The sequence below is a fragment of the Phodopus roborovskii genome, unplaced genomic scaffold, assembly GCF_943737965.1.
Source record: "Phodopus roborovskii unplaced genomic scaffold, PHOROB, whole genome shotgun sequence".
In the NCBI taxonomy this organism is placed as follows: Eukaryota; Metazoa; Chordata; class Mammalia; order Rodentia; family Cricetidae; genus Phodopus; species Phodopus roborovskii.
The window spans coordinates 10,570,952-10,597,469 of record NW_026126516.1 but is presented as its reverse complement, the minus strand read 5'-3'; the positions used below and the strand labels follow the sequence as shown (position 1 = coordinate 10,597,469).

Here is a 26,518-nt window from a genome sequence, read left to right as displayed (position 1 = left end):
GTCCTGGAACTTGCTCTGTAGACCAGGCTGGCCCTGAATTCAGAGATCCCCCTGCCTTTGCTGGGACTAAAGGCATGTGCCACCACCGCCCAGCTGGGTTCTCAAGCTTGTGTCATCACTCCAGTGTTATCATTGTTGGGGGCTGAGTCCAGGGTCACTAAGTAAAACTGTTTTTTGTTTTTTTTTTTTTTTTTTTTGGATGTAAGGTCTTTCTCTGCATCCCAAGCTGGCCTTGAACCAAGGCCAGCCTGGGCCTCAGAGTAGGTGTGACTGTTTCAGAAACAAAGCTTGCTTCCTGTCCTCTGTAGCCTGCCCTTCCCTGTGCTAGAACCTCTGACCCCGGCTTCGTTCTCTAACATGGTATTTTTAGTTAGATGAAAGTCCGTGCCTGGCCTTGAGGGATGGCCAGCCTGAGGCCCAGCCGACCCACCTGCATCAAGGCAGCCTTCAGTGCAGCTGGCTTCCGGAAGTGGCAGAGACAGGCTCGCCATCGCCTTCAGGTGCCCTCCTATTGGGGGTGGGGGAGGGATACCATCCACCCCTGCAAGTTCTGTATCCCTTCCTCCCTTTGCAAAACTAAAAGTATTCATATTCCAGTCTTCCTCAGTGGCTCGGAGCTAGTGGGAAAGTGCTGGCCCACCAGAGGCGGGGCCTGGGCTCCAGTGTGAGCTCTGTAAGCCTTGCTGCCTCTGCATATGTGGGAAGACCCGACCCACTGACCCGTTGAGAAGGAAAGTTCTGTGCACTCCACCTCCTGGCTTTGGGCCCCAAACCATAAAGTATCAGAGCGCTGTGCCTGAGAAGGGATCCCTTTGCTGTGCCAGGCTCCAGGAGGACTGTTGTCCAGGGTCCCCTCCTTACCAGGGTAACTGTGAGCATGTGCCCTGTGTGTTAAGCTGCCATGGCGGTATCAGCATCAAGCCTTTACTCACAGGTCAGCTCCAGAAGGAACCTCATGGACTTTGCTGAAGGCATCTGGAGAGAGGTATGTCTCAGGCCTAGTCCAGACTGAGGGAACCCTCCAAAGTCAAGGCCAGTCTGGTGAGGGGCTGTGAGGGTCAGAGTCCAAGCAGCCTAAAGGCGGGGTGTCTCACTACATAGCCCAGGCTGGACTCAACGAAGGACAGGCCTGTCTCTTGTCTACTGAGTGCTGGGACAACAGGCAGTGCCACCACAAGACAGGAACAGATGCTGACAAAATAGCCCACAGAGTGCATGAAAGGGCAGACACGAGTTCTGATCCCTGCAGCAGAAGTTGGACTCCCAAAGGACCAGGCAAGCATCCTTAAAAGGATTACACCTTTAATAATCGCAGCACTCGGGAGGCAGAGGCAGGTGGATCTCTGTGAGCTTGAGGCCAGCCTGGTCTACAGAGTGAGTTTCAGGACAGCCAGGGCTACAGAGAGACCTGTCTCAAACACCCACAAAAAAGCTTTGCACTGGGCAGGTGGCATGAGGCTGAGGCAGGAGGATGAGAAGTTGAAGACTAGCCAGGGCCTTCATTGTCTTTAATTAAATTAATTTTCTTCATTTACTTAAGTTTTTAGATTTTTTAGAATAGGATTTCTCTTTGTAGCCCTGAAAGCTAAGCTGGGGCTACATGGGACCCTGTCTTCCATTCTATTTATGTTTTTGGTTTTTTAGGACAGGATTTTTCTGTCCTGGAACTCACTTTGTTGACCAGGCTGGTCTTGAACTGAGACACACCTACCTCTTCCTCCTGAGTGCTGGGATTAAAGGTGTGTACTACCATGGCCCGGCTGAGTCCCTGTCTTTCAGTGTTTTGGAATGATCTATTTCTGCATCTATGGGTATTCTGCTTACATGAATGCAGTGCCCAGGTGTCCTTCCAGAAGGTTGTGAGCTGCCATGTGGGTATTAGAAACAGAACAGCTGACTTTCTGGCCTGAGACCCTGTCTTATACAAGCAAAATAAGTTAGTTGTGGTGGCACATCTTTGATCCCAGCACTTGGGAGGCAGAGGCAGGCAGATCTGAGTGTGAGGACAGCCTGGTCTACATACATACCTCTAGGCCAGCCAAGGTTACATAGTGAGATGATCTTTACAAATAATATTAATAATAATAATAATAGCATCCCCCAAATCTGGGGAGGTAACTTGGTAGGTAGAGTGTGTCTAGCATTCATAAGGCTCTGTCAGATCCCCAGAAAGATCCCTCAATGGGGAGGTTTTTGCAAGAGAGTCAGAAGTTTAGGGTCATCTATCTGGCTACGAGGCCAAGAGACCTTGTCTAAAAGGTTTAGATGCAAAACAAATCATATAAATTTGCCATTATAGTGATGGAGACAGTTTTTTACACACTAGCTTGCTGCTAGGAACATCCACTGGCTCAGAAACTTTTCAATTCTGTGGTGATGGGAATTGAGAATCAGGCCCTTGCCCTAAAAACATTTTTTTTTTAAAAATTTATTTATTATGCATAGAGTATTCTGCCTGCATGTATGCCTTCAGGATGGAAGAGGGCACCAGATTTCATTACAGATGGTTGTGAGCCACTATGTGGGTGCTGGGAATTGAATTCAGGATCTCTGGAAGAGCAGTCAGTGCTCTTAACCTCTGAGCCATCTCTGCAGTCCCCCATCAAACAACTCTTGTCATCAGTTTTTAGATCCTTATGATGGTGACTCAGAAGATACCCCAGGTCATTCCACCTACCGCAACTATCGCCAGCGTGCCTACCGCCTCCTGGGTGACAGGAACCGCAATGCACCTTCCTACACATTGAGGTTCAAGATTGCTGAGGAAACCAGTGTGGAAGACTTGCTGTCACCAAAGGCTCCAGACCTCACCACAAAAACTTCTGGCTGGGTCCCCATAGCCCTGGAAGTCAATGACGTCGACATGCAGCCTGAGGGGGAACTAAAGGCACATGGCCCCCAGGAGGTTAATGGGTGGCCTAACAGGTTGTCTCCACCACCAGAGGACTGGAGGATGACAAGGGCTGCCAACCCCCTCATTCCTGTGGAGAGGGCAGAGACGAGCAGACACCTGCCGAGCAGAGCGAGAGCAACTCGGCCTCCCAGACTTGGGAATGAGAGAGACAAGGGACCCCGGCTGTCACTTTCTAAGAGGAAGCTGGAGCTTTTACTTTCGGAGCCTGAGAGAACTAAGAAAAAGAAGAAGTATGCAGCCCAGCCCAGGGGCCCTGGTTAGCGCATGATAGGGGTATGGGGGTCAGCACAGGATGGGGCATGGGGGTCAGCACAGGATGGGGCATGGGGGTCAGCACAGGATGGGGCATGGGGGTCAGCACAGGATGGGGCATGGGGTCAGCACAGGATGGGGCATGGGGGTCAGCACAGGATGGGGCATGGGGGTCAGCACAGGATGGGGCATGGGGGTCAGCACAGGATGGGGCATGGGGTCAGCACAGGATGGGGCATGGGGGTCAGCACAGGATGGGGCATGGGGTCAGCACAGGATGGGGGCCGTGGGGTCAGCACAGGATGGGGGCCGTGGGGTCAGCACAGGATGGGGTATGGGGGTCAGCACAGGATGGGGTATGGGGGTCAGCACAGGATGGGGGCCGTGGGGTCAGCACAGGATGGGGGCCGTGGGGTCAGCACAGGATGGGGCATGGGGTCAGCACAGAGCCAGGAACTGAATCTCAACTGCCAGTAAACAAGCCTCTACCATCTGGCTTAAAAATGGGTGTGCAGGGCTGGGAGACGGCTCAGAGGGTCAGGGGCTTGCTGATGAGCAGAGTTCAATCCCTAGGGCTCACATGGTGGAAGGCTAGAACCATCTCCATAGATTGTTCTGATCTCCACACAGGAACACATAGTGGCATGTGCTTGTGCACATTGTGTACACAAACACACATACACACACACACAAATGCCAAAAAATACTTAAAAAACATTGCAATTCAGGGATGGTTCCAATGGCTGTCACTGGGCCTCCAGCCTCAGCAGCCTTCCTGCCTCATCTCCCGACTGCTGGATTGCAGGCCGGGCGAGGGGGGCGGGCCGGGCGAGGGGGGCGGGCCGGGTGAGGGGGCAGGCCGGGCGAGGGGGCGGGCCGGGCGAGGGGGCGGGCCGGGCGAGGGGGGCAGGCCAGATCCCCCATCCCTAGCGTGTTCAGAAGACTGCTCTGTGGCGCCGGGCCCGCTGTGGGTGGAGTTTCCCTGTCCTGCCCTTGCCAGCCTTTACATTGTTGTCATTTCCTTTGCGGTAGGTAACGGAGGGACACGCGTGAGGCAGCCACCGGAGGTCCAGGTTCCACCTCCTCTCCAATCAGTGCCATCCCCATGGTGGCAGGACGAGGAACACAAGGTTCCAAGTACAAATAAAGAAGGTGCCCTAAGGAGGCGACCGTTCTTGGACGGGCAAGGCCCACCTTGGGCGCTGATGGGGCATCCCAGCATTAGCTACGGGTAGGGTCCTGCTCAGCAGTGCCCCGCTGGCTCCACCAGGGAGGACAGTAGGGCTGCTGGAGACTGTCTAGCATGACTGACTCTTCTGATTGTAGGAGGGGGTGGGTGGGGGTGCTCCCTGGGGAGGTGCTCCCAGGACCAGGAGTCCAGTTATGGGGCTGAGACAAGCCTGGTGTTCCCAGCAGTCCTCCCGAGACGCAAGCAGCATCCTAGGAGTGTTTGGAGGCAGCGAAGAGCTTCTGTGGGCTGTACAGGTCACCTGCGCCTGTCCCTAAGAGAGCCCCATGGACAATGTTCACTGCTTGTACAGGTCACCTGCGCCTGTCCCTAAGAGAGCCCCATGGACAATGTTCACTGCTTGTTTACAGCCCTGAGGGCTGGGTCACTTGTCCTGTTCATGAATTTGTCCCCAGAGCCTTGGGGGTTAGGGTAGTGCCCTCTGCTAAGGAGTCCTTACAGCTGTGACAACAGCCTCTGCCCACCCAGTGCCACACTCAGTCACTGGAGAGACGCATGCTAGGGCCAGGCTAACTACTGCCACCCTGGGAGGCCATGCTGGGGTGGCATGGGAGTGAGGTGTGGGGGAACGGGATTGGTGTCTGAGACAAAGTCCCTGGAGGATGGAGGTGTCAGACGGCGTGGCCTCGCGATGAAGAGCGGCTCTCTGGCCTCACCTGGCCGCTTCTGTATCGGTGACCATGGTGACGAGGTGGGCTGGGGGTGCGGCGCAAGAATTCCCACACCAGACTGAGCAACCACAAGAGGCGGAGCCTGTCATGCTTAGTGTTTTATAAGAAAACAAGCCATTCCACTGCCCTCTAAACACACTCAGCTTTCCGGTCTACTGTTTCCAACCGCAGCATCTTTCATTTCTTCCAGCGCAAACCGACCACTCTCTTTCACAAGTCCATCAAACTTTCCAAACGTTTAAGGATGAATTAATGTTAAATATTGGAGTTTAACTATTCCAGAAAGAGAATCCAAGAAAAGTCTAGCTTTACTCAGTGCACAGAACTGCAACTCCTCTCTCGTAGAAGCTTCGAGGGTCTTCCTTTGTAGCAATTTCAAAGTCCACGGTGAAGATAAGGTCTGCCCGGGTAAAGTTCAGGTAGACAGGCAAGGTCACCTGTGGGACAGACAGAGAGGGGCTTGTGACTCACTCTGGAGAAGGGAGGCTCCTGCAGGGGTCCGGGGCTGTGGTGAGGTCACTGCCAGGCAGGCAGAGGCACAGAGCAAGGGGAGACGGAACTCACCACGTTCGCCTTCTTCTCGGCATTTGTTTGTTTCACCCAGCGAAGCTGCGTTAGAGGGAGGGCCGTGGAGATGGCATTGGAGAGGGACAGCTTGTTGTTGTTGCATGTGGCCCCTTGAAGTTTCAGACCTGTGGGGAGACACAGAGCCCGGGGCTGAAGTGGCACCCAGCCCGCCCCCCCCCCCCACCTGCTTACAGGAATCCCCACAGCTCAGCAGGCTGCTCTCCTGGCCGCCTGCACTGACTCATTTGGAAACAGGCGTCAGAAAAGGGACACACCAATGGCGATCTGAGCACTCAGACTGCACCTCACCTGTGACCCCAAAGCTGCAGGCATCAAGGGTGGCACTCTGTGAGGCAGTGACATTGACCTCCAGGCAGAGCTCCTCCAGGGACCAGCTGTTGGCTTGTGCCACGTACTGTCTGGTGGCAGTGATATAGGCCTCCGGCACAAAGAGGCCACCCAGGCACACATGGATGCTCTGTAGAAACAGCAGGCCCCAGGGGAGAAGAGAGGTCAGGCGCAGACCCGGGCTGTCCCCAGTGCCATCCTAAAGGACACTTCCCACCCGAGTCTGGACAACAGGTGCTACCCTGACTCCCCAGGGTCAAGGGTCATGCTTGCCCACCTTCAGTTCCTTCGCACCACCGGACGCAGCTGCCTGTGAGATGTTCTGCAGCTGTTTGACCCTCTCGCTGAAGTCCGACACCCACTGGATGACCGTCATGCCTGCAGGCACCGTGTAATGGGACCAGCTCCGAGGCAAGATCCCTGCAGCAAGGAATGGAGGCCCAGGTGTTGGCATCAGCTCTGCCAACTCCCCAGCAGCTGGAGCGGCTCAGACTGGCAGCAGCTGCACAGCTCGGCCCTACTTGCTGCAGTACCTGGCACCCTGTCCACACCCAGAAAGCCCAGGGCCTGCCTGTCCCGGGAGTATGGGGTGAATACCGAGGCCCACCACTGCAAGCGCACAGTCTTTGGACTGGGGACCTCTCGTCCTGCTTGTTTTGTGTCCCCCTTCACTGCATTACCCCTAAACGTCACAGAAGCTGCACAAAAACTAGGCAAGTCGAGGGAAACCCAGGTGTTCTAAGGCCCTCCATCGCTTGGGAGTCACCCGGAGGGAGTATGTGCACAGTGCGGCAAAGCCCGACTCGCGGCACCTTTCACCAGCTCGTTGATGAGTGTGCGCAGGTAGTTGGTCTGCTTCTTTTTCCCCTCGCACACTTGCACGACGTCAGCAAGGTCCTGGCGCACATCTTGGAGTAACTTGGCCCCCATCTTCACTTCTCTCTCAAAGAACCGAAACAAAGGATCCTAAAACCAAAGAAAAGAGGGCTGGAGACAAGGAAATCCGGCGACAGAAGCCAGTCAACCTTAAGAGGGCCCAGGCTCTACCTCATGCCCCAGAGTGTCAGCAGAGCCGTGGTGTGGCCCCTGCCTTGTCACCAGCTCCTCCTATAAACAATGACCTCTGCCCCTAACGCTCAGATCATGGACAGTTCAAGACAACACTGGCTCCAGCCCAGCTACCTTGATGTTCTCCACAGTGCGCTTAAGTGGGCTCAGCGTCTGTGGGATGAGGTGCAGCCAGTTAGATGCCGTGGTGTGCAGCGTTCTCATCCAGGCTGGACGGCCATCGGATGTGGAGTCTGTCCTTGTCTTCTTCTCTGTCTCTGCATAGGCCAGGTCATCCTCATCCTCCAGCATCTGCATCTTCAGCATCTTACTAATCATGTCCACACCTAGGCCAGTCACGGGCAAGAGGAAGACTTCAACATCGAGACACTACAGCAGCCCACGGGACTGCACTCTGCCACACGTGATCTAAATCACGGATCACGGCCCAGCGAGAGGTAGAAGACTGGCCCAAGTCAATCAAGGGTTAATAAGGCAGAGCAGAGGCCTGGGTATGTCCCACCACACTGCTCCAGTATGTCCACCCGGCTATGGGCTACAGAAGCCATGCGCTCTATCTGCTGTGGGGACGATTGAACTGGCAGCTGGGATTTCTCTGGACTCTGCCCACATCAACCATGCCCGTGTCCACTGAAGGCACACTAGTGCCTGGCCTGTCTGCCTGTCTCTCTCCCAGGGAGAGCTTCTCTGCCGTCTGGACGCTGAGGCACGCAGAGCAATGAGTTCCAGGATAGCCTGAACTACAGCGAGTCTGTCTCAAAACAGACCCCAAACAATAAAACCTTGCAAGTAAAAAGGAAAGAGACGAGGAGTCCTTTGGCTTGCATCTGAGGACCACATGTGTCTATGGCTTGTGTGAGTACAGGCACAGGGACGGCCGCCGTGTATGGACATCTGAGGACTGGGTTCTGGGAACAGAACTCGGGGCATCAGGCCTTTGCAGCAGTCACTTGTCGCCACTGAGCCCTCTCAACTGATGTTTTTATAAGGGTCTCTCAAGGAGCTTAGGTTAGCCTAGAACTCTTGACCCTGTTGCCTCTCGATACAGGTGCTAGGATCACAGATAGGAGCCATGAAGTCTGGCTCTAAATGGTTGTTTTAGAACATCGCTGGAGTGTCTGGGGCTTGCTCACAGACCTCTGCCTAACTTCTGTTAGGCTCTGGGTCCTATGCCCAGTGTTGTGAAGAGTAAAACAGCTTAATAAAAAGTGACTTACTTAATACAAGGTATGCTTTGTTGTCTGAGGCGTGGTCTCATGTAACCTAAGGCCTGCCGTGTAGATCAGATGTCGAACTCCATTTTTCTGCCTTTGCCTCCTACCACCCAGCCCCTGTCAGTGCTTCCAACCGTGAACTAAAAGCCAGCCTTCTTTATGTACCTTTCTTTCCACAGAGGTGAACGAGCCCTACCCAGCAGGCTCAGGGCGGGCGGGCAGGGCTCCAGCAGTGAGGACGCTCACTACCCACCTTGGGTGGTAAGCAGGACCCTCTCGGCATTGTTGGGCAGGCCCAGCCACGAGGGCGTCTGGGCGTCAGGCAGCAGCTCCACCCACTGCACGAACTCCTCTCGCCTGAGGAAGCAAGGCATTTGGAATCAGAGTTGGGAAGAAGACTGGCCCCAGACACCCACTCCACATGACTTCTGTCCCCACAGGCAGCCAGACCTGATACCATCAGGCATCTGAATGTCCTTGTGCCCATCAACCTTGCAGGCCAGCTTGAATTCACTATCGAAACTGCGGGTTGTAAACAGACGCTCCAGGAAGGTATTAAGTAGACGCTGGTCAAACTCATTGTCCACGCGGCCGCCATAGATGGACTGGGCCATCAGGGTCTTCAGGGCAGACCACGGGATCTTATCAGGTGAGATGTTCTGGCGGCCCTGGGGTGAAGAGAGGCAGGGGAACATGGGGACACTGGAGGGTGCTGGCTCTAAGCCGGGGGGGGGGGGGGTTGGCATCTGCTTACTTGGTACCTACTCTCATACAGCAAGTGCTATATACATGGTCAGTATGATTTTCCCTAGGTGCACACTGGCATCTTTGGTGTGGTGTAGCCTACTTGCCTTGGCCGTGTCATCCAGCCATGTGTCCACTGTGTCACAAGCCGATCGAAGGTCAGACTCTCCAAATTCGTATTTCTTTGACCATCCCAGTGGAGCATAGCGCAGGCGCTCTTGGATGATGGCATGAAACCAAGCCAGTAGGAAATACAAGCGGGCACGCTCGTTCGGGGACTAGAGAGGAAAATGATGCGGATACAATGGTCAGAGAGCATCATGTGTTTGTCTAAGGACACCAGACACTAGAGTGACTCACGCCCTTGTACCACAGCCACCTGGACTGCGGCAGCACAGTGCGATGGTAAGGCAGAGGGAATGGAGAGCCCCGTTTGTAAGGACCAGGACAGATACAATGGCACTTGACTTCAGACGGGTCTCTACAAGACAGGCTTTCCTTTGTGTTTTGTTTTGGTTTTTCAAGATAGGGTTTTTCTGTAGTTTTGGAGGCTGTCCTGGAACTCACTCAGTAGACCAGGCTGGTCTTGAACTCACAAAGATCTACAGAAGACAGGCTTTCTAAAAATGGACCCAAACAGTAGTTTTGGGCACTAAGTAAAACAGAACCGACAGGGATCCTTCTCAAGCACCCTTGTCCTCACGTGACACAGGGGCAGTGAGTGGCTTCAGGGTCACAGTTCTGGGGATGCATCTGCTCACTTGAGACCTACTCACTCTTCTTGCCTTCCCCGTGCATAGGAAAGCATCTGGGCTTGGGTTTCTGGGCAGGAGTTTCCAGGGGGTGTGCTCCTTACCTTGCATATCCGGGAGACGGGGATGCTGCTGAACGTCCTCAACATGTTGGCTTTCACCCCAGGTGGTGGCTCAAACACGAAGATGCGGCCTGCGCGGAGCAGGTTCACTGGCACCTGAGGGAGGGAGAAGGCGGCCTCTGTGATGTCTGTTTTTATTTTGGGGATAAGGTGTGGTTGACCTCAAGCTCTTGCCCAAGCACCAATTCCGCTTACACAAGAGGCGCCAGCACCCTGAGCCCCACCTGCCTTTGCTCACCTTGGGGTTGATCTCCATGGTGAGGAAAAGTCGGAAGCAGGCGTGTGGCTGCAGGGAGTGCAGCTTCTTCTCCAGCTGCATGAGCCACCCTGGGGCCAGATGCACATTCTTCAGCATCACCCACCTGCCCGACTTCACAGCGGTGTTGATCGCCTTGTCTGCTTGGTTAAAGCCCTCTGCTGAGCCTGAGAACAGGAAGCTTGGTGTGAACAGCAGCCTCATGCTTCAGGGCTCACATGTCCACGAGACCAAGTGTCCTTACCAATGGCAATAGAAGTGATCTGCGTGTTCTGCTCAGCTGCGAGGTCCTCAACATGCCCACTGGCATCATACCCAGGCACGGAGCACATCAGGACAGGTGTGTTTGGTTTCACCTGTAAATGAAAAGGTAGACTTGAGATATCGCTCGCAAGACAGGACTTGTCCTGAGAAAGCCAGAGAATGGTGCTGGCTTTGGGAAGACTGCAGCCAAGAAGCAGTGTGCCTGGGCTGTGGCCAGCTGCTGTGCAAAGGCAAATGGTGTGGATGGGAGCCAGGACTGGGCACTGGGACATTACCTCTGTGCCCACAATGTGGGTAAGGTCAAGTGGCTGCTCCATGATGGACATGAAGGACTCCCCGAGGTTTGTGGAAACAAACATGTGGGCCATAGCCAACAGGCGGTCGGGGCGGAAAGCTTGAATTAGGAGCAGGCGGTGGATGGCTTGCCCGATGGGAGCTGAAATGAGGTGTGGCATGGGTGAGTAAAGGCACCCTCTCAGAGATAACATCCGTTCTGATTTCTCCATCCAGGGAACTGGCTCAGCCAAACGCTCAGCCTGAGATTCAGTTCAAACCCATCCACAAAGCACCCACCCTACTGGCTCTCTTGGGCCCAAGGAGCATCAGTCCTGTTGCCACTGACACCAGATGCCTGGCGAGTGACGAGGGTTAACACTAGGCGTGGGTGCTGAGTAGATGGCACTGGTCGACATTACTGCCTGTAGAGACTGTTCCCAGGCTAGCCCTGAACCCATGATCCTCCCGCCTCTTCCTCCATGGTGCCGCATTACAGGTATGTGGCTGCCACACCTGGCTCATTTGCTGACTGTGCATGGGAGTCACGGCATGTGTGTGCAGGGCAGAGGACACCTCAGATGTCACTCCTCTTCACCTTACAACAGGGTACCTCTTCACCACCATGTGACCAAGGCTAGCAGGCCTGTGAGCCTCTGTTCATCTCTCTCTGCCTCCCATCTCCTCACAGGGTGTGCTGATGTCACAGATGCTCAAACTACTGTCTGTAGGTTTCGGGACTCCAAATTCAGATTGCCTGTCTTGTGTGGTAAGCACTTTTATCCATTAAGCCGCCTATCTCCCTAGACCTCGCATCCGTTGCCTTGAACCCTGAGATCTACATGCCTCTGCCTCCTCAGTGTTGGGATTAAAGGCATGCGGGTACAAACCCTGACAAAAATAAATGAATAAAACTTTCTTTTCTTGAGACAGGTTTTCTCTGTGTAACAGCCCTAGCTGTCCCAGAACTTGCTTTGTAGACCTGGCTGGCCTTGAATTTACAGAGATCCGCCTGCCTCTCTGCCTCCCAAGTGCTGTTATTAAAGGTGTGCACCACCGCCCATTGGCTTACTTACCCATTTTTGAGACAAGGTTTTTTCCTATGTTGCCCTTGACTGCACTGGGGTAATTTTTAAAAATACAGTTGAAAAATGTTATTTTGTATGGATATGTAATACATGTGTGGCCACCACACCCAGCTCATCTGTGGATCGTTGCTGCATATGGAGTGTGGCAGTCAGGACCATTAGCAGGGTTAGTTCTCTCCTAGCACATGGGTCCCAGGGACGGGACTCAGGTCTATTATCACCCACCTACCATCCTGCTGGCTTGTCTATCCTGAAACCACGCCACACATACCTCCTGTTGGCAGCAGAGCCAGAACTCTGGCTGGCTGAGTGCCCTGAGGCCACACACTGCTGCCTGCCCGTTCCTCTTACGTCCTGGTTAACCCAGAAGCAGGTATGATGCACTCAGTCTTTGTGGTACAATTTCCCTTCATGTCTGTTAGGCATCCCCCATACGCAGTGAGAAGTGACTCCCCAGGGCCTTATGCCTACTAGGTAAGTACCCTATCATCCAGTTATGTCCTTAGTCTCCATGGTCACTAATGATGACTTGAGGGAGGAATTAGAAATCTGATCCTCCATTTCGTAGCCAACTCCTACTTAGGAGCCATCTCCCAAAATGGTTTCCTAAAATGGTGATTTTGCTGTTTTGAGAGAATCTCATTATGTAGCCTTGGCTGGCCTAGAACTGTCAATCTTCCACCTCAGTCCCCTGAGGAGCTGGGATTTGGGGTGCAGCACCATTCTGGACTGGCTTCTAACACATTCTGATGCTGAAATACCTCCCTGGGGAGTCACTGACGACTTCTCTTGGGAACATCACACACGGATTTTAGTCAGGCTCAGGGAGAGGAAGGCAGGGGCTAGACTGGACTCACTTGTAGGTGTTTCCTCGCTCCAGAGGTACGGCACGGTCTGCTCTGGGGAACTGCTATCCAGCCAAATGCCAAACTGCTGTAGAGAGGACAGGGAAGCATCAGCACAGGCAGACTATCTGGTATGTGGTGCTGGGCCTGCAGCCCAAGTCTTGCTCCACGGGATGAGCAGACCAGAAGGGTCTGACACAGACACACAGTCAAGACTGAGGGGCTTTGGTACACGTAAAAGACCGTTACCTCATCTGCCTGAACCTTGGCAATCAGATCTTTAAAGGCAGGCAGGCAGCTCAACCTCACAACTGCTTCGGCCTGCTCCACAGTCAGACCCGGGATTTTGGGGGTGGAGCCAGCACTCAGCACAATCTCGTTGCCTCTGAGGAAATGCTGGAACTCTGCATCATAGGTGGGCTCCCTGTGGGGGCGGGACAGGTCAGCAAGGAGACCACAGCTGTGACTCAAAGACAGGAAAGGAGAATGCATCCTAATGCAGGCCAGGACGACCTGCAGAGCCAGCCACTCACCCTAGGGTGCCTTTCAGCTTGATCCTGGCCAGCAGCATGGCAAAGGTGATGTGGTCCTGATGTAGCATGCCTCGAGCCACTCGGTTAAAGGCCACCTGGGAGCAAGGGGGGGCGTTGGTGCTGCGGAGGCAGGGAGCCTGTGCCCCACACCACACTCATGCACGCCCTGCTCTCTACCTGGAAGAGGTCCTTGGTTATGACGGAGAGGCGCTGCGTGTGGTCAGTGGCGCCCTTCAGGTTCGGGTTCTCGTACAGCACGTTGTGGTAGATGTCCAGGAAGAATTGCAGGGAGTACTGATACAGGAAGTGAACCTGGAAGGAAGTCATGTGACCATCAGGGTGGGCCTGGGGCCACAATGGGAGCCAGGGCTGCTGTGCCAATGGCCTTACCTGCTTCAGGGACTCCATGGTGAAGTAGATGCTGCTGCAAGCAGTGGACAGTGGCAGGTACTGCTGGGACACAGTCTCCACCTCCTGCATGACAATGTCTGTCTCCTCCACTTTCCTGGTGACCTCAGCAGCTTCCCGCTTTAGATTCTCCAGGGTTGTTATGATGGTGTCGTCATCCAGAATCCGGCCTTTCACCTCGTTGAGAGCTTGTAGCAGCGACTTTTCCAGCTGCCGCAGACGCAGCTGAAACTCCCCTTGAGAGAGAAGACAGGATGGGAATGTCTGCCCTTGGGGGTGCGGTTGTCACCCTCGCCCTGCAGAGCCCAGCCTGCACTGCCCCTGGGACGAAGACCGGAGCCTACCTTGCAGTTTCAGGAGGTCAGAGCGCTTCTCATCCACATCCGGCCTCTCTGCTTTAAGCACTTCATTGAGACACTGGCTCTGCAAACTGCTCCGCGTGACGGTGAAGTTCACGAAGGTGACCCGGGAACAGAGGTCTGGTGGGAACTCCACCTGTCAGGAGGAGAGAAGACAAAACAGGCCGGTCACCTCAGTCAGCCCCGAACACCACTGTCACGATCGTCTGTCTACCAAGTGTCCCACAGCTTACGGTTGGGTCTCGGGTAGACAGAAAGATGACAAATGATGGTGACAAGTCTATGTCTTGGTCACCGAGGGTAATGAGTACTCTCCCTCCTGTTCGTCGAACTTCACGGTTCAGTACTGGATTCAAAACTGGGTCATAGCTTTCCACGTCCTATGGAGGACACAAAAGCAGATATCAGTTTCCCGTCTGAGCCTGTGCACCGTCCACAAGCCAGGAGCACCTGCTGTGAGCCTACCTTTGAGGACACTGAAACAGAAGCTGAAGTAGCCTTTTTATTGGGCAGGGCATGGATGTCTTAGTGGCAGACAACTTGTCTTGTACTTGTGGGGCCTGGGTTCCAACCCCAAACAAAAACCAGCTTCGAGATATGCCAACCACATGGCCTATCAACCATACTGAACATCTCAGTTTTTTTTTTTTTTTTTTTTTTTTTTCCCCAAGACAGGGTTTCTTTGTGTCACTCTGGCTGTCCTGGAACTAACTCTGTAGACGAGGCTGGCCCTGAACTCAGAGACCCACCTCTGCCCCTGCCTTCTGAGTGCTGGGATTTAAGGTATGTGCCAACACACCTGGCTGGGGATTTGTTTTATTCTTGTTTTAGTATCAAACCAAGCCCAACAGAGCTCAAACACTGCCAGTGTTTGCGCTGTGTAATTTCGATTTACTTTACATCAACTGTAGAGATGGACCATAACAGGACAAATCCAAACATAGACACACACCTGGACAAGAAGGGGATTGCCAAATCTCAGAGCACTCTCCAAGTTCTTCCGGAAGGCATCATCTAAGAAGCTGGTCCTCGTGATCTTCCGGTCCTTGTACTCGTTCATGATGAACTCTGTGGCCTGTCCCGAGGGGTCAATGATCAGCGGGTACCTGAGGGTGAGGGGACATGAAAGTAGGTAGAGTATCCATCAGAGAAGGCAGAGGGTCCTTGATCAGATGGGAAGAAACCATCACTCCACATAGTCATCTCTAGAAATTCCAGGGTCACAAACAGATATGGTTTAAATCGAGTTGTCGCTCTGAAAAACTATATGGTAAGCAGAACTGAATCAAGATGTAAGGATAAACCCTGACCTCTTAGCACCGCCTTCCCACAAAGCACTTTCCACTCATCTCTTCCAACAAGGTGTGGCGAACACAATTAAACAGGACGGCCACACAGTCTCTAGCGCACCTCTGGCCTGGGAGCACATACCTATTGAATCGCTTTAGCATGATGGCGTTTTCTGTGCACAGGTCGTCAGCGGGTAAGGAGCTGGCTTGCCAGCGGAGGCGCTCGTCAGCATTGGAGAGATACTCTGTCCTTGCGATGTCTGTGCGGAACTGAAAGGGGAACTGGTCACCCCCTGTGACAGAGGCCACAGGCGGGCCGGTGAGGGCTTGGTCAGAGTGCCCAGCGCCGGCCGGCTGGCGTGCCAGTTACCTGGACATTGGCTTGCTGCAAGTGATGAGACCAGGTGGTGAACAAGTTCTGGCGCATCTGCTGGTCAAAGTAGCCGGCATACGCTATGAAGGCTGCCGACAGGAGGCAATCGCCAGCAATGGTGGACATCTGGTTTTTGAAAGTTTCACTTGTCTTTTCCCAGCGTTCCCTTTCAGCAGATAAACTCTTCAGAAGCGCAGTGCTCCGGTTTACCTGAGGAGGCGAGGAGGGGACCACATGACATATTTAGGGATGCCCTCGAGTACTACACAAAGGAATTCCTCCATGGGGGCCAATGAGATAGCTTGGCGAGTAAAGAAAGGCTCTTGCCGCCAAGCCTGACGACCAGAGCGCCATCTGTAGCCTACACAGTGGCATGAGAGAGAGCCACCTCCAAAAGTGTGACTCCCACACGTGTGCTGTGGCATGCAAGTGTGACTCCCACACGTGTGCTGTGGCATGCAAGTGTGACTCCCACACATGTGCTGTGGCATGCACACACTCGACCCCTGAACTAATGACAGAACAAAGCGTTTACATTGTGTGCAGGGTCTGGGGAGGACTAGAAGTAGACTCAGGCTGTCCCTGCCTGGCCCTAGAGAGGTCAGACTGGGTGGTGGTGGTGCATGCTTTAATCTGAGCACTCGGGAGGCAGAGGCCAGTGGATCTCTGAGTTTGAGGCCAGCCTGGTCTACAGAGCAAGTTTCAGGACAGACTCCAAAGCTACTACACTGAGACCTTGTCTTGAAAAACCAAAAAGAAAAAGTGTGTTGGCATCTCATCGGAGCATTACTTACTTTGAGCTCTGAGAGATCGACTCCATCTGGGGTTTGCCTGAGGTGAGGAACAGCTGGGTACGGCCAAAGGGGAAGACACACTGGGCGTGTGTGAAAGTGAACGTACTTAGTGCAAACTCAGGCCCAACACACACAGCTGGGTCACTACGTCAGGACATCGGTGTACGAGTATGCGTCAACACCTGCCCACCCCACTTCCACCTGGGAGGCCACGAGGGCCTCCTCAGTGCTGAGTTCCGAGAATCATGGGCTGCGAAGTGAAGCTTACTTTTGCTTCGACAGCTGCCAGGTCTGCTTTGATGGCCTGCGCCTCTGAAATGAGGACAGCATACTCTTCCTTGTAGCGGGCGATGCTGGCCTCCAGATCCCGGATCATCTGCTCCACCTCATTAGCCTTCTGCTGGTTGTCCTTGGCATCATCTTCCAGCTTCTGCAGCTCATTCCTCAGGGGCTCCACTCTCTTTAACATGTCTGCATAGTTCAGCTGGGAAGGGCAAGGCACAGGGTGTGACAGAGAAACAAGGCACAATGACATGAATGTGTGGAGAATGCCACAGTGAAGCCCATTACTTAGGACAGCCAGTTAAAAATAAAAGCAAGGACCAGGCAGTGGTGGCGCCCACCTTTAATCCCAGCACTCGGGAGGCAGAGGCAGGCGGAGCTCTGTGAGTTCAAGGCCAGCCTGGTCTACAAGAGCTAGTTCCAGGACAGCCTCCAAAGCCACAGAGAAACCCTGTCATGAAAAACCAAAATAAATAGAAGCAAGGGGTGGCGCTGGTGCTTGAAGTCCTGGCACGTAGGCTATAAAGGGAGATTCCCTCAAAAACCAAATTCAGGCCAGAGAATGGCTCAGTGGTCAAGAGATTCCTGCTCCTACTTGACAGACAAGTTTGTTCCCAGCACTCAGGCCTTTTCCAGATTTCTCATGTGCACACATTCACAATTAAAAATTAACCTTAAAAACGAAAATTCTAAACTAAATCAAAGCAAACTTAAACCCCATGCCTCGTAAGATGGCCCAGCAGGTCAAAGTGCTTGCCATGCAGTCTATAAGTCTGGAGACCAGCGCGGTCCTCAGAGCCCATGGAGAGGGACCCCGCAAGTCCCCTGACCTCCACATCCGTCTCATGGCCCAGCACCTCCCTCACTTAGAGCCCAGAAAGCTGGTTCTTTTCCTGGTCCCCCCCTTTGTCTTCCTAATTACTATGTCGTGCAACCACACCTGACAAAATCGCATGACTTTTTCTCAGCCTTTTCTTCCTGGCAGCCACACTCATTTACACAGAACCCATACTATGTTTTCTTTGAAATGTAAACAATAAACAAAACCCCAGGAAACCACAGCACCAAACAGATAATGGAAGCAAAGAAGTGAGTGACAGGAGCATCAGCCCGTCCGCAGGACCAGCTGTCCAGGACCTACCTGTGCAATCGCCCACTTCACCATGGGGCCGCAAGCCAGGGACGCCCGGTTGACGATTTCATAGTTATAACTGGGGTTGGACATGTAGTTCTTCTTCATCTTCTCCCTTATGGCATCACTGGGAGAGGAAATTATTTCTGATCATGCACAGAAACAATGCATCTTTATGAAGCACAGATGTAAAGGCCTAGCATTTGTGATGATGCGGGTTGCTGGGGACATGCTCTGACAGCCTTGGGCCAATTCTGGGGCAACAGCAGTTAGAGCCTTGCTCTGTGGCAGCAAGGGCTCAGCTAGTTGCACTCAGCTATTTGGAGGATGAAGCTGACTGCTGGCCGAGGAGGATGCTGGCCTTTTCTCTAACACTGTAAGATTAGTGTGACCTGTGTTCCCTTTGGTATAAGACACACCAGAGACAACCAAGCAGAGTCTTTAGAGAATGTTCACTGCGGTGGGCAGTGGTGGTGCACGCCTTTAATCCCAGCACTCGGGAGGCAGAGGCAGGCTGATCTCTGTGAGTTCCAGACAACCCTGGTCTACAATGTGAGTTCTGGGACAGGCTCCACAGCTACACAGAGAAACTCCGTCTTGAAAAATCAAAAAACCAAAACAAAACCAAACCCAGAAAACAGGAGTGTCCCCAACATATGTGACCACGCCTCAACTACCCCAGCATGGGCCTCACCTGATCTCCTCAGCCGAGAAGTTGACGATGGTGGGGATGAAGTTCTCTCTCATGATGATGGAGCGGATCTGCTTCCAGTCTGTGGTGCTCTCTCCCAGCAGCAGGCAGATGGACTCCAGTGCCAGCTTCACAGCCGCAGGAGGGTTGGCCATGGACCTCACCTCCACCAGATGCTGCTTCTTGATGGACTTCACAGCTGCTCAGCAGGATGGGGCGGAGGGGATGGGACACAGACAGAGTGAGTCCCAGTGAGACTGGACAAGGCTGCCACCAGGCCTCCACTCCATCTCACATCCTAAACTGCAAACTGTCCCTAGCAAGCATGGTGTCAGCTTGCTTACAGTTTCAGGAATTACACTGTCAACCAGCTACAGGTGTCTGTCTGTCTGTCTCTGGTCTTTATAAGACATGGTTTCTCTGTGTAGCCCTGGCTGTCCTGGAACTTGCACTGTAGACTGACTGGGCTGGCCTTGAACTCACAGAGATCCACCTGTATTGGCCTCCAGAGTGCTGGGATCAAAGGCATGTGCCAACACCACTCCAGGCTCTTTTCTCTCTTTTAACTTATGTAAGAAAGGAAAACTTTCCAGAGAAGATGACTTGTTCTCCTTGAAGATATACCCCACTTTTTCTTTCTGAGGCAGATAGCGACCCCAAGCCACAGACAGGCTGAGGCCTGCGCAAGCCTCATTAACCTGCCACAATTTACATCTGTCTAATGGGCTGGTCTCAAAAGAGGCTAACACCTTTATAAACTGAAATGCAGTTTTTAGTCTGTGTGAGTGTTTGCCTGCAGGTATGTTTGCACACTGTGTGTGCAGCGCCTGAGGAAGCAGGAGGAAGATGCAGAACTGTTGCAACTGGAGTTACAGGAAGAGGTGAGCTGCCATGTGGGTGTTAGACGGCTCTGCTCTGAGGCAGGCGAAGTCAGGCGAAGCTCTTAGGTGAGCTTCAGATGTCTGCTTTCAATGTTCCCAGAAACACCACCCGGCCTCCCGAAGCCCAAGTACACCGCCTGCCACAGTGCGGCTGACAGCATTTACATACCATTCTGGGCCTCAATGACAGCAGGCTCCACTTTGTCCAGATCCTCCTTGACGCTCATCTGCTTGTCTGCTATTACTTCCTGCTGTTTGTGCAGCTGCTCCTGGATTTCTTGGCTCATGACCTAGGAAACAAGGGTGGCTTAGGTGCATACGGCTAAGTGAGCCTTAAACAGCTTCCCCTCCTGCCCAACCCGTTCAACTTAGAACCCTCTTCAAACCAGCCTCCTCCTTCACGCGCCCATCCTGCAGGTTAGCGCCCTGGAATAAAGGGATGCACCTTTTTCTTTTCAGCCTCTTGCTGGTCTTTCACCATTTTCTTGAGCTTGTCATTGGCCGCTGCATTCTTCACTTCCAGCTCTTGGCTCTTGATCCTCAGGTCCCGGCGCAGCTCTTCCACCTAAGGAACAGACGGCACTCAAGACACAGAACAAGCAGGGCAGCCTGGGCCCTCCGGGCCGCCGCCCCTCCCTGCTCTACCTGGTCAACGGTTTCTTTGATTTTTCGGAGCCCAACGTTCAGGTGCATCTGCTGCTCCTCCAACTCGCTGCGTTTCTCGTGGAAAAGGTTGGCGTAGTGATTGATGAAGTCTAGGTAGTGCCGGGGTGTGATGGCCATCGTTCTGCCTCCTCGCTTTGCCAGGCGAGCATTGGCCTTTCAGAAAACAAAGTTCAACTCTTCACTCCTCAGCTAGGCTCAACCGTGTCCTGTCACACTGCAGTGTGACTGACAGGGGAGTGGGCCTGGCCCTCAGGAGTAACAACACTCAAGCCAGCCCCGGCTCTCAGAAGACTTTAAACCCTCCACACATACATCCCAATGAGTGAGGCACACACAATGCCCATCCTGGAAACACCCTTTCGTTATCTACGGTGGGCTTTCATGAAGCCCAGGCTGAAAGTGAGCTCCTGACCCCTTGCCTCTATCTCCCAAGTGCTGGGATAGTTGTGGCCACCACACTGGCTCAGAAGGTGTTTCACGTGAAAATGCTCCATCAACTCCATAGAGTTACTATGTCAACATGGGCCATGTTTATTTAGTCTTTTCCCCCTCAAGACAGGGTCTTACTATGTAACACAGGCCGGAATGCACACACTCACTTTTTATTAATTAAAAATTTTATGTGTGTCTGTGTACCGTGTGCATCCTGGTAGCCATGGAGGCTAGAAGAGGGTGTTAGATTCCCTGTGACTGGAGTTACAGTGGGAGCTGCCATGGAGTGCTGGGACTAGAACCCAGGTCCTCTGGACGAGCAGCCTATGCTCTTACATGCTGAGCCATCTCTCCAGTTCTAAGTTGTTTTTTTTTCTTCTTCTTCTTCTTCTTGGTTTTTTGAGACAGGGTTTCTCTGTGTCGCCTCGACTGTCTGGGAACTCACTCTGTAGACCAAGCTGGCCTCGGTCTCACAGAGATTCGCCTGCCTCAGCCTCCCAAGTGCTGGGATTAAAAGCGTGTGCCAGCATTGCCCAGCATTTGAGATCTAAGTAAGTTTTAAGGTCTCAAGTTGAGTGTGGGATTGCAGGGGTGTCACCAAAGGTAGAGCCCAGAAACAGGGCACTGGGATGGCTTGTGGGAACACTAGGTGACAGGGTGGCTCCCAGCTGAGTGCCTTTCAGAAAGGGTTCCCAACAGTCAGGAGACTGGATATGTCTGTTAGAAAGCTCCTGAAGCGAGGGCTGGCTGAGCACTCAGGCCAGCAGGTCACAGGCACTCCTGCGTTCCTCTATGGCACAAGGGAGCTTCTGCACGACAGCAGCGTGGGCTCCGAGAGCCTGCAAAGCTTTTGCCCACCTGGACAAAGCTGCACACACCTGGTGAAGAGTCTGATGAACGAACACACAGCTGTTCACGATGGCTTCCCGGTGTGTTGGTGGCTGTGGCAGTTTGTCATACACAACTGGCATGTAGTCAGGGACTATGTAGTTTGGCTTCTCCAGGTCCATCTTACTGGTGAATTCTTTGCCTACTTGATACAGTGCTTCAGTGGACCAGTCACCAAACCAGTTGAGCACACACCTGGAAAGGACGCTCAGATCTGCAACCGCTCCCCAGAGTGGGCTTGCCTCGGGTGGAAGCCCAGTCCCCAAACCCGGAGCCAGCAAAGGCCAGCATTACCTGTTGAAAAGGGCTGGTGACGTGGCTGCGCGGTCCTTGAGGCCCTCCGAGGATGGGTTCATGGTGAACACCACGTGCAGGTTGCGGATCACCTGGCTGGTGAACCACTTGTAGAGCTCCTCATGTGAGTCCAGCATCAGCCCTTCCTTCTGGGCCCCCTCTTTGCACTGAGTCATTAGCGTGGCATACTCATCCCCTTCAAAGAGCCCAGGGACCTGGGGACAGAACAACCCCATTGTGGTTTAATTACAACGCAACAAGACACCACACAACACACTGCAACACACTGTTCCCTACCTCTCCATTGGCCAGAAGGGTATTCATTCGCTCCAGGAACCCAGAGTCTAAGACATTGGATTCATCCATTATGAATGCTATCTTTTCATTTTTACAGCCAGAACGCCTCAGTACTGTCCTAAGATCTTCATCAAAGTCTTCCCCTGTGTACTTCCTGTGGACCTGCAGAAGCAGCCATAAGTTAGGGCTTTTCTCATTCAACAGCTACATGCAGAATCAAGACTCTCCAACTAAGAGGCTACGCGACAGACCCACCTTAATCTGGTACACGCTCAAGCCATTCATCCAGGCAACAAAACGAGACAGCGTGGTTTTTCCAGCGCCGCTAACACCAATCAGAAGCAGATGACCTTGAGGCTGCCGGAATATTCTGGAACATTATTAGAAGAGATACATTTTCAGGCTTATATGATTTACTTCCCATTTGATACTCATGGCCATGACTTTCTAGGATGATGTTTAAAACATTTTCATCATGCCTTGATCTGTATGTTAAAGCATGTGGTGAGCATCAGTTGAGTGCCGTGTCTAGGGGACATGCAAAGACCAGGAAGACAGCCCTGCCCTCTAGATGCCAATGGCATGAGATGAACCCAGCTCTAGCCGGAAGCTGGAGGACCCGAACTGGCAGCAGGCCTACAGAGTTAGGGGAGGAAGAGAGGTTGTTCTTGAGTGAAAGCTCAGGACAGACAGCTGGACCGAGGGATGAGGGGAGGTGCTCAGCAGCAGGCTGAGGTGGGGGTGTGGGGAAAGCCAGCCTGAGCCCAGTGTGAACCGGCACACAGCTGAGGAGGACTGGGGCGGCGACAGGAAAAGCTCACCTGTCAATCCTGAGCACGTGGTCAAGCACTTCATTGAACAAGACCAAGGGAACATCAAGTTCTTCTTCGTAGAAGACCTTCAGCCTGGCCTTGACATAGTCTCTCAGCTCTTCTTGGTCCACTGGGATATAATCCTATTTGGTAAAAACAAGAAAGCAGCATGCGTGTTAATCAGGCCACTGATCTGTTAGACATGCAGTTCTGTGTATGACACCCAAGAGCTGCCTAAAAATGCACAGCAAGACTGTGGGGGGGGGCACAGACGCCTTTAACCCCAGCACTCAGGAGGCAGAGGCAGGTAGATCTCTGAGTTCGAGGCCAGATCGAGCTCCAGGACAGCCTCCAAAGCTACACAGAGAAACCTGTTGAAAAAACTAAACCAACCCCCAACCCTCCCCAAAATACACAGCAAGAAGACAGAATCCAGATGCTTCGAGCATTACTCAGCAGATTCTTTGTACAGATCCCTCTGGAGCTCTGAGTGTAGAAAGCACACACCACACCCGTCAGCACATCCAAACTCAGACTCAAGTATACTCCCACTAAAAGCTCAAGGGTGGCTGATGGCACTCTTGGAGGAAGCTGACAAGCCAATTCTAAGATGCGCTTGGAAGAGGAAAGAGTTGGGAATGGTCAAGACAGTCATGAAAAAGAAGCAGGTATCTGGTCCTGCGCTATAATCCTATAATCAGGACAGGAAGCAGAGAACAGGTCAAGAGGTTAGCAGAGCTGGAAGACTCTCTCTCTCTCTCTCTTTCACACACACACACACACACACACACACACGGAAACCTAGCAAGACAGTGAAGATTATGCAACACAGGCCAAGCGTACAAAGGGAAACATGCAGACAACCTACAGCTCACAGCGGTTTCACTGAGCAATAGATTTTGCTGTCTCATGGAAGTTAGCCTCCTGACAGGCAGTTGCCTCTGGGTACGTGGACCTCTTGCTTTATTCAATTTGGGATGGGGATCCATTATGTTGCCTTGGGCTCGAATGATTCTCCCAACCGTTGCCTCCTAAGTAGCTAGACCACAGATGTGTGCTCAGAACATCTGTTTCTGGGTAGCTCTGGGTATGGAACCCAGGGTCTTATGCATAGGCACTGAGCTACAAGCCCAGGCCAGCTTATGACTCTCTCCAAACCCAATGCAGTTGCCTGTTAGACTCCAGACTGGAGACAGATCCTCTGTCTCTTCCTTTGCTTAGAGCACGGGCTCCCCATGGCAGTTTTGACTGATCCCCGTATCAGCAGTGACCCCTGCATGAAATGCATCAAGACTAATCAGGAAGCGGCCTCCTCTTTTTACAGAGCACAGCCATTCACAAGTGTCACTGCCATTACGCACTTGGCCTTAAGCTTTCATAGAAACTGCTCACAGCCGCCCCATTTTTAGTGTGTAGGGGTAAAGGCAATATTGATGCTCAGGAGACCTGCAGCATGGGTCATCACATATGGGAGAAATATATTGAGAGGCTAGGATAGCTATGTGTCTCCAGGGGCTTTCTGCCCCAAACCTACAGGCTACAAATGCTTGGTGCTGCCCATGGGGTGGTGTTACCTTGGACAGCCAGTTGCTGTAGAGGATAGGCCGGCTCATGGCTTTCTCTTTGTCTATGTTGGGGAAGTGCTTCAGGGCAACCATATCAATGTTTTCATCAGTCCAGCGCCGCTCTTCATCCTCCACAAGCCTGTTTTAAGGACAGCAGCACAAGTGTCAGTCACAAAGGCTTGGTGACAGCAGCCATGTGGCGGGGCTGAGAGCTTAAGCAATCTGATATTTTGATACTAAATAGACCCTGGCACCATGAGACTGTACAAGACCGATTTAAGAAATGCAATGAGCCAGGCGACGGTGATGCACGCCTTTCACCCCAGCACTCAGGGGACAGAGACAGGTGGATCTCTGTGAGTTCAAGGCCAGCATATGGTCTACATATCGAGTTTCTGTACAGCCACATACTGGGACCCTGTCTCAAACAAAAGGGTGCTGCTGTTTAGAAATCTAGAGTTAATCTCATGAACACAGAAATAAGACTCATATAATAAAACGCAGGACATTAAAAATAAGAAAGAGGGCTGGAGAGATAGCTCAGAGGTTAGGAGCACTGGCTGCTCTTCCAGAGGTCCTGAGTTCAATTCCCAGCACCCACATGGTGGCTCACAACTATCTAGAATGAGATCTGGTACCCTTTTCTGGCCTGCAGGAATACATGCAGGCAGAACACCACACCCACACCCACACCCACACACCTTTAAAAACAAAAACAAAAAACATTCTGAACTATAAAGATGGCATTAAACTTTACATAACAACAATATCAGCCATTTCCAAGACTCCCTGGAAGGCAAAAAGAAAAACTATGTTGCTTGTGAGACTGAAACTAGAGGGCTCCCATAATTCACGACACCCAGGCCACCAACCCCTGGCCACTTAAAACAGTACAACAGCCAAGGCCGAGAGCCACGGAGCAAATTGGCTGAGAGCAGGGTCACGGGAAGGAGCTGAGGACTGGGAGACAGTTCACCCTGCCAGCGAGTCCGTGCGTTGTAAACTCCGTCAGCACCCATGGGTGCACATCTGGGGAGCTGGTTTTGGTTTAAATAGTTCACGGAGATGCCTTGCCCAGTCACACAACAGCAGACAATACCGAAGAATCCCATGGAAACAAGACCTGGAGGTGGCTGTGACCCACATCACAATATGCTAGGCTGGCTGCCTCCACTGCTGTCCACCTGGCTCAGGCATGGGTGGGCCAGGCCAGCCTCGAAGCCTTGCACGGATGCGGACAGAGGACCCCGGCTTTCCTTACCTGTCTGGAAGAATGTGATCAGAGGGCCCTGGCTTTCCTTACCTGTCTTGGAAGAGACGCAGGGCTTCGTGTGCCCAGATGCGAATGAGTCCTTCAACAGGCAACGTCTCCAGAGGCCTCAGTGCTTCGAAGATTCCTCTTACCCACCTAGTCATCTCACGGGGTGAGTAGATATAGTGAGGCTGTGTGTCCTGGGTGAATCTTTCCTGCAGGAGTGGAAAACAGAGCTTCCGTCAATGTCTGATAACGTGAAAGAGGTTAAAAAGTGAAATGCTACAAAATATTTCTGAACTAAAGAGAACGTAGACCCAAAGTGTTCAAGAATCAACTAGTGAGCAATGCTAAGGCTCAAACAGCTAGGCTGGGTGTAGTTAGAGTAGAGTACTCATTCAAGATGTTAAAGGCCCTAGGTTCCATTCTTGAGGTTTATAAAAACGAACAAATTCCCAGAACAGATATAGTCCTTCCCTTCACAGACCCCAACAAAGCAGAATGCCACAAAATAAAACCACATCCCTCACTCTGGGGATTGGAATACACATCTAGGATCAGCTGTGGAGCACACCTGTGGTCCTAGCTAGGGAAGTGGGGTTCAGTGTCACCCTAGGCTGCACAGTGAGTCCCAGAGGTCAGCCTGGGATCCCTAAAACCCTAGTTTTAAAGAAGGAAAAAATAGCTGGGTGGTGTGCATCCTTTAATCCCAGCCTCAGAAGGCTCATCTCTGTGCGTTGAGGCCACCCCGGTCTACAATAGTGCCAGGACTGAATAATGAGACCCTGTCTTAAATAACAAAGCAAACAAGGGACAAAAGAAAAGTTCACAGAAACAAAAACAGGTTAGAGAGATGGCTCAGTGGTTAGCACCGGCTGCTCTTCCACAGGAGCTGGGGTTAAATTCCCAGCACCCACACGGGCCCACACTGTTTTGAAGTCCA

At 52.6% G+C, this 26,518-nt stretch overlaps 2 protein-coding genes across 2 annotated transcripts in view; one reads left to right on the top strand and one right to left on the bottom strand.

The window, feature by feature from the left end:
* Nucleotides 1–386: 386 nt before the first annotated feature.
* On the top strand, nucleotides 387–3,175 carry LOC127231025 (uncharacterized). The gene is made up of 3 exons (XM_051196399.1): nucleotides 387–500; nucleotides 935–985; nucleotides 2,624–3,175. The coding sequence occupies exons 1-3, from the start codon at nucleotides 402–404 to the stop codon at nucleotides 3,173–3,175; spliced, it is 702 nt and encodes a 233-aa protein (XP_051052356.1). The 5' UTR covers nucleotides 387–401.
* Nucleotides 3,176–5,171: 1,996 nt separating this feature from the next.
* Nucleotides 5,172–26,518, bottom strand: part of Dync1h1 (dynein cytoplasmic 1 heavy chain 1) — a 61,013-nt gene continuing 39,666 nt past the window's right edge. Inside the window, exons 42-77 of the mRNA XM_051196621.1 lie at nucleotides 25,627–25,790; nucleotides 24,333–24,462; nucleotides 22,768–22,901; nucleotides 22,202–22,316; nucleotides 21,947–22,108; nucleotides 21,650–21,864; nucleotides 21,346–21,550; nucleotides 20,015–20,188; nucleotides 19,815–19,934; nucleotides 19,539–19,659; nucleotides 18,492–18,687; nucleotides 17,807–17,924; nucleotides 16,652–16,867; nucleotides 15,587–15,799; nucleotides 15,359–15,486; nucleotides 14,880–15,033; nucleotides 14,161–14,307; nucleotides 13,913–14,063; nucleotides 13,551–13,804; nucleotides 13,338–13,472; nucleotides 13,161–13,255; nucleotides 12,877–13,051; nucleotides 12,640–12,715; nucleotides 10,697–10,857; nucleotides 10,402–10,513; nucleotides 10,140–10,324; nucleotides 9,884–9,997; nucleotides 9,135–9,305; nucleotides 8,734–8,951; nucleotides 8,537–8,640; nucleotides 7,184–7,395; nucleotides 6,814–6,967; nucleotides 6,279–6,421; nucleotides 5,963–6,131; nucleotides 5,651–5,778; nucleotides 5,172–5,523 (exon numbers count right to left, since the gene is read on the bottom strand). Of these exons, the coding sequence (XP_051052578.1) occupies nucleotides 5,395–5,523; nucleotides 5,651–5,778; nucleotides 5,963–6,131; nucleotides 6,279–6,421; nucleotides 6,814–6,967; nucleotides 7,184–7,395; nucleotides 8,537–8,640; nucleotides 8,734–8,951; nucleotides 9,135–9,305; nucleotides 9,884–9,997; nucleotides 10,140–10,324; nucleotides 10,402–10,513; nucleotides 10,697–10,857; nucleotides 12,640–12,715; nucleotides 12,877–13,051; nucleotides 13,161–13,255; nucleotides 13,338–13,472; nucleotides 13,551–13,804; nucleotides 13,913–14,063; nucleotides 14,161–14,307; nucleotides 14,880–15,033; nucleotides 15,359–15,486; nucleotides 15,587–15,799; nucleotides 16,652–16,867; nucleotides 17,807–17,924; nucleotides 18,492–18,687; nucleotides 19,539–19,659; nucleotides 19,815–19,934; nucleotides 20,015–20,188; nucleotides 21,346–21,550; nucleotides 21,650–21,864; nucleotides 21,947–22,108; nucleotides 22,202–22,316; nucleotides 22,768–22,901; nucleotides 24,333–24,462; nucleotides 25,627–25,790 (5,598 nt within the window). The 3' untranslated portion in view covers nucleotides 5,172–5,394. The remainder of the gene's footprint in view (nucleotides 5,524–5,650; nucleotides 5,779–5,962; nucleotides 6,132–6,278; nucleotides 6,422–6,813; nucleotides 6,968–7,183; nucleotides 7,396–8,536; nucleotides 8,641–8,733; nucleotides 8,952–9,134; nucleotides 9,306–9,883; nucleotides 9,998–10,139; nucleotides 10,325–10,401; nucleotides 10,514–10,696; nucleotides 10,858–12,639; nucleotides 12,716–12,876; nucleotides 13,052–13,160; nucleotides 13,256–13,337; nucleotides 13,473–13,550; nucleotides 13,805–13,912; nucleotides 14,064–14,160; nucleotides 14,308–14,879; nucleotides 15,034–15,358; nucleotides 15,487–15,586; nucleotides 15,800–16,651; nucleotides 16,868–17,806; nucleotides 17,925–18,491; nucleotides 18,688–19,538; nucleotides 19,660–19,814; nucleotides 19,935–20,014; nucleotides 20,189–21,345; nucleotides 21,551–21,649; nucleotides 21,865–21,946; nucleotides 22,109–22,201; nucleotides 22,317–22,767; nucleotides 22,902–24,332; nucleotides 24,463–25,626; nucleotides 25,791–26,518) is intronic.

What these genes read in the sequence shown, in the direction of transcription:
- LOC127231025 (XM_051196399.1), top strand. Translation starts at nt 402, where the DNA reads ATGGCCAGCCTGAGGCCCAGCCGACCCACCTGCATCAAGGCAGCCTTC. An exon ending in AGGCTCGCCATCGCCTTCAG is followed by an intron (nt 501 to 934) that starts GTGCCCTCCTAT and finishes CTTTACTCACAG; the next exon opens with GTCAGCTCCAGAAGGAACCT. An exon ending in CTGAAGGCATCTGGAGAGAG is followed by an intron (nt 986 to 2,623) that starts GTATGTCTCAGG and finishes TCTTGTCATCAG; the next exon opens with TTTTTAGATCCTTATGATGG.